Here is a 6,340-nt window from a genome sequence, read left to right as displayed (position 1 = left end):
GTAAATATACTGTTATTATAATTGAAAAAACGTGTCAGTAACTCTATAAAATATAAATCATTGCAAAATACATTGATAAAGAGTGTGATAAATCCAAAAATATTTTATTAAAATGAAGCAAGCAAAAACAATTTTGCTTTAACAAAGTGAAAAATAAGTTTTTAATTTTTGAATGTGAGTTAGGTTTCATGAATGAAATCATTATTAAGTGTAAAAAATAATTTCTATGGTACAAAATAAGATAAAATAAAACCTATTTTCGGTTCACATATTAAAAATTTAATTATCAAACTCAACAATGGAATTCTCATGTTCTATGTGTTTTTTTAAATCTTTGTCATCAACTCATTTACTACAACACATTATACGTCATCATCAACATGATCCAAAATTTCAAATTCAATGTAAACAAATTGGATGTGGGCGTACTTTTACTAAATGGAAATCGTTCCGCCAACATTTATTTCGCAAACATCCTACTGTTCAAGTACCTACCAATGATATAAATGAAGTTGAAGAGCATGTAAATAATAATTTACTTGATGACCAATATATCCCTTTCAATAATTATGTTGATAATCAAGGTAAGAAATTCATATAAACTAATTCATTTTGTTCTACCCTTTTTGCTTGACTAATGTATTTATTATATATATTACAGATGATATTAGAGAACTAACTTTGACACCAGAAGAAATTTTGGAACTGCAGTCAGCACAATTTTCTGTTAATATTCGAGAAAATTGTAAAGTATCCCAGAAAGCAATGGAAACTATAATGGAAGGTGTTACAAGTTTGGTGAATGTTTATTTATCAATTGTAATGGTAAAAATAAATTTATTCAACTACATAACTTTACCTAAGGAAATATTTTTATAGTTGTAAAATAAATTGTTCTACATCAAGTATTTAATATTATTAAATTTCTAGGGTGAAATAAAAAAAAGCACGGTTGACAATGAGACGGTAAATTTGACAGATATTAAGAATATATGTGCTGATATGTATCCACCATCTACAATATTTTCCTCAGTACGTTCTAAAAAAGCTCTAGATAAAATATTAACAGATAAATTCAATATGGTATGTGCTCAAAAAATTATTATAGCCTCAAAACTTGTGTGGAAGAAAAATACATTCGGATCAAAACACTCTGCTAAAATTAGAAAAACAAATTATGAGGGATATTTTGTACCTTTTTTAAAGAATTTAAAAAATCTAGTCTCGAATAAAGAAGTTTACTTTAATATCATGAGTAACCCGGAAAATTCTGACTATATTTATCGTACTGTATTGGATGGGAAATTTTACAAAAATAATGAATTTTTCAAGAATAATAAGAATGCTTTAGCGATAGTTTTTTATTATGATGATCTTGGAGTAGCTAATCCTCTTGGTGCCACTGCTAAAGCACATAAGTTATCTATGTTTTACTGGACTTTGGCGAATATAAGACCAGAGGTTCGATCATCGCTGAATACCATTCAACTATATGCAATAGTCAAAACAGAACACTTGAAACAACCGAATGCGATAAATAAAATTCTTCAACCATTTATATCTGACATCATCGAGTTACAGACAATAGGAATCAACATCACAGTAAATGGACAAATGAAAAATTTTAAAGGCACCGTTTTATTTTGTGCTGGTGATACTCCCGCATCTGCCATGTTGGGAGGGTATAAAGAATCTGTTTCAGCTTACCGGCCATGCCGAACTTGTATGACAACTAATCAAGAATGGCGTGAAGATTTACCGTTTAGTAATTTCGTTTTACGAAATAAAATTGATCACCAGGAGCAAATCGATATAGTAACTGACCCGTCTATAACAAAAGTAGCTCGTGAGTTTTGGAAAAAAACATACGGTGTAAATAAACGAAGTCCGCTAGCAGATATTCCTTTCTGTGATGCAACATTGTGTTTTCCCCAAGATGCCATGCACGTTTTAATTGAAGGAGTCGGAGAAATTGGATGTCGAGCGTTTTTACGCTACTGTATTTTCGAAAAAAATTTATTTACACTTGATAGTTTAAACGAGCGTTTACAAAATTTTGATTTCAAGCATTTTCAGAATGAAAAGCCAGCTTTAATATTGGATAGCCATCTTACTGAGGATGGTCACCTTCGACAAAGTGCTGCACAATTCTTGACCTTATTTCATACTCTACCTTTTTTAATTGGAGACTGGTTGATGGAGAGTGACGACAGTGATTTAGAAGAACATATATCTTGTTATATGCAAATGTTGAATATTATAAATGTTACTCTGGCATATGAAATTGATGAAAATTCAGTTGATCATTTAGACCGAATAATAAAAATATTTTTAAATAATTTCAATAGCTTGTATCCAAATCTTGCTGTTCCTAAATTTCATTTCTTGAGACACATTCCGTACTATATTAAATTATTTGGACCGGCAAGGCAGCAGTGGTGTTTTAGATTCGAAGCTGCTTATGCATACTTCAAAGGTCTTGTTGCTATTACAAGAAATTTTAAGAATCTAGCTGTTACACTATCTTATCGACATCAAGCCAGATTATGTTTGAAGCTTTGCTCTCCACCAGGAATGCCAGCGAAAAAATTTTTGTATCGAGATGATTATGTGGGTACAGGAAATTCAGTATTAATATGCAACCTTCCATATTCAAGAATTTTTGAAAATATTATCGATGAAAATAATTGGTTTACGTGTCAAATGATGTGTTCAGTCACGAGCTTAATCATTTTGAAAAGCTTCGTGTACTTTCGCTACGCACGGGAGCAGCCGAACTCGCTACTGACTTGAATGTCAAAATAGTGCCGGGTCACTCGCTATCTGGGCCCGACACTTGCAATTTCTTGCTCATGACCGTGCCACGTCGGCATGAGAACCCGCTACCAGCCGGCCAATCAGAGAAATTGGCGGCTAACTATTTCCTGTTGGCGCGCTTTTAAGCCAATGGGAAAATTCGTTACTGCAGCCATACTGCCACGTCACCACCGAGCAGCCACGAAGGAAGAAGACGACGTCTCTAATTCTAATCTACATCGTGCAGTCTTACTAACCACCACGCGTTTTTAACCGCTTGACTTGTCGCATTCGCTATCGCTTATCTATCTTGTCGCATTCGCTATAAAGTATTTTCTTACAGTTTAAGTGTAAATAAGTGTAAATAAATCTATAACTTATATTTGATAAATCTTGAGTAATTTTAATTGTTTTCAACCTTCACGCCATAACCAGATCCATTTTAGTTATCCTCTCATTTTACATGATGCGAACTTCTAAACTTATTATTTATGGAACATCATATTATCCAGGATCGATTATTTTATTAGATTGCGACAATGATGCAATGCCTGCATTTGGTCAAATAGAAGAAATATTTATTTATAATGAGACAAAATTAATTGTTTATTCTTTATTTGACACTTTATGGTTTGAACGAAAACTCAATGCTTATCGTGTCATAAAATCTACATCAAATGGCGGAAAAAATATTATTAACGTAAAAAATTTAATATTCCCTCATCCACTCTCTACATTTGTTACCAAAAATTCCATATATGTTCCTTTAATTTATCACGAACGGACAGAGTTTTATATTTTGTAAAATATTTGGAACTTGTAATAATATGATGATTCTGTTGTGACTTTTATGAAATTTTTTTTAAACAAGTAATCCAACTATTCTAAAATAATATTAATAATAAAGTATAAGATATAAATTTATGTTAAAACAAATTATTTATAAATTCAATTTTATGTTCTAATAGTCAATTTTATTTTGATATATACGAAAAATATAAAACACGACTATTATTTATTACTTCTAAGAGATTATAATTGATAAAAAAAGTTTCTACGTTTAATAAACACTTTTTTAAATAAATTCTCTAAGATCTTGTAATTGATACCATTATCTATATTTATACATTAAAATGCGTTTCATAAAATGAGTAACATCGTTGAAACGTGTATTTTTAAAATTATGTTTGATTTTAAAACGTTTCAATGCATATAAATACAGCGAGTTCAGATTTTACACATTAGTAAAATGTATTATTTATTTACATGGATGAACTGTATAAAAATATGCGTTAAGTGTTTTAGAATAACACATTACTTTTTTCATGTGTGTTCTTTTAATTCACTTAATTTCTTGAACACGTTAAAAAGTATTATTAAAACACAAGTAAACATTTTGATGTTTCAAAATAATACATTTCTTAACACACTTGGATTTGCAGTGCGGTGGTGCGGCGGAATTTTGTTTTTACTCGGGATACAGCTGAATAAATTAGCCAATCAACCTGTGAATTGGTTTAGCTAAAAAAATTTTTCCACGGTCCGTGGACTCTTTGGAAAAAAAAAAAAATTTGGAAAATTTTTGTCTCGCGATATTTTTCATGTTTGCGCATTAACCCGAGTTCTTAACAATTTTTGATCAAAATGTACCGAAACAAGAGATTTCAAGCTATTAAACTTTTTTCAAAATCTCGATACGATTGTTTTTCACAAAGTTACGACTTTACAAAAATCATTCAAAAATTTATAAAATTTTGTGTTCTTTCAATTTCTCAAGAATATAAGTTGCGTATTACAATTCATTAAAAATTAATTGTTATAAAAAATATTCATTTTTATTTCTTCTATAAATTTCAGTACATAAAGTAAAAAATATGAGTACAGACTAGAAAGTGATTTTTATTTGGAAACAACAGAAAAGTCACTCATGACCTAAGTAATGTTTTTATGAATTTCGCAATATAGTTATTCATTTATATACCGTTTAGTAAAATTTGTAAGATTATTAATTTTATTTTGTAACATTTGAGAACTGTTACTGAAAAACATGGTACAAAAGAATTCGAGTATTCTGAAAATTATAATATCAAATGAAATTTTGTTGAATTATTGTAGTTTTTGAAACATCGATAATGGGAATTGCTACGTAGCGGGTAAAAATTATGATTTGCCATTGTATACAACGATATTATGTATATTATGATACAGCATAATAATTTTTCGTAGGAGCATAGTAATGTTTTGGATGCTTTCTTTCCTGTTTCAAGTTCGCTCGACAGCATAATAAAAATTGGTAGGTTTCGAGCCACCATTTTTCTCTGTGTACCGGCGAGCCAATCACAGCCAAGCATGAGTAGAAAAGGTGGCAGCTCATGTCTCATTCGATCTGATTGGAAGTTGATTTGTTGATAACCAATAAAATACGAGCTGCCATCTCTCCTACTCATGCTCAACTGTGATTGGCTCGCTGGTACCGATCTAGACCTCATGAAGTTGACTGATTTCCCCCATGGAAATAAAATATATTTTAAATATAAAAAAAATATATTTATGAATATATTAAAAATATATTTAAAATAGATGAGAAATATATGAAAAATACATAAATATGTATGTAAAATGTATTTAAAATATGTGAAAGATATATTTTGATTATATCACTTTTGGCCGTTTTTCGTACATTTAGAATACATTTGAAATATATGTGGAATGTATGCGTACATATATAAAAAATATATGACAAATATATTCGAATTATATATCTCTAAAAATACCTATAAAATACAAAAAAAATACATTTTTAATATATTTTGGTTGTATGCGCTGACTTAGGTTCCAAAAGTAGGGCGTCGTAGAGTACGACCGGCGAATATCAGCTTCACGTTGCTAGTGGATGTCCTAACAGCCTGAGAGCTCCATTATTTGCCAACCGAATAGCAGTTCCACTAGGGCGCAAAGCACTCCAGGTGTTAAAGTTGTCCAAGATGACCAGGACACTCTGGGTTTTCTTTTGAAGGACTATCGAAGGGAGTGAAAAAAAAACATTTTCAGCCAACCAGAAAGTCTCACTGGAGCACCAAGTGATCCAGGTGTCAAAGAAAGTTCAAAGTGCCAGGACCCTCTGGATTTTCTTATGAAAAACTATCGGAAGGAGTAAAAAAAATCATTTTCAACCAACCAGGAAGTCCCCCTGGAGCACCAAGTGATCCAGGTGTTTGAGTGGTCCAAGGCGCCAGATGGAAGCGAAAAAAAAAAAATAGTCGCAAAAATAAAAGCACCCTAATGTTTATATATATTTTTACAAACATAAAACTAAAGATTTCATGCTATAAAATGCTTTTTTTTTAAATCTCGATACGATTATTATTCATGAAGTAACAGTTTTGCAAAAATCACTAAAAAATTTCTAAAATTTTTTTTTTCCTTCAATTTTTGGTATGAGTGTGTTTTTTAAATTATTTATGTATAATAATATCGAAATTTTTAAAATATTGAAATTATAAGTTTATATATAAAACAAGAATATAATTTGAGATGTAATATC

The 6,340-nt window shown here is 30.4% G+C and overlaps 1 protein-coding gene across 1 annotated transcript; it reads left to right on the top strand.

Annotated features, from left to right (window-relative positions):
- Positions 1-298: 298 nt before the first annotated feature.
- Positions 299-4,946, top strand: LOC130670395 (uncharacterized). Its single transcript, XM_057473797.1, has 5 exons — positions 299-584; positions 662-825; positions 931-1,083; positions 1,207-2,614; positions 4,912-4,946. The coding sequence occupies exons 1-5, from the start codon at positions 299-301 to the stop codon at positions 4,944-4,946; spliced, it is 2,046 nt and encodes a 681-aa protein (XP_057329780.1).
- Positions 4,947-6,340: the final 1,394 nt, after the last annotated feature.

The sequence above is a fragment of the Microplitis mediator genome, chromosome 6, assembly GCF_029852145.1.
Source record: "Microplitis mediator isolate UGA2020A chromosome 6, iyMicMedi2.1, whole genome shotgun sequence".
NCBI classification, from domain to species: domain Eukaryota; kingdom Metazoa; phylum Arthropoda; class Insecta; order Hymenoptera; family Braconidae; genus Microplitis; species Microplitis mediator.
Note: the sequence above shows the minus strand (reverse complement) of the source record. Positions and strands in the feature narration are given on the sequence as shown.

Bases quoted from the DNA above. Each gene is read 5' to 3' on its own strand.
- LOC130670395 (XM_057473797.1), top strand. From the start codon at position 299: ATGGAATTCTCATGTTCTATGTGTTTTTTTAAATCTTTGTCATCAACT. The intron at 826-930 runs GTAAAAATAAAT...TTAAATTTCTAG, and splicing joins TTTATTTATCAATTGTAATG to GGTGAAATAAAAAAAAGCAC. The intron at 1,084-1,206 runs GTATGTGCTCAA...CCTTTTTTAAAG, and splicing joins TAACAGATAAATTCAATATG to AATTTAAAAAATCTAGTCTC.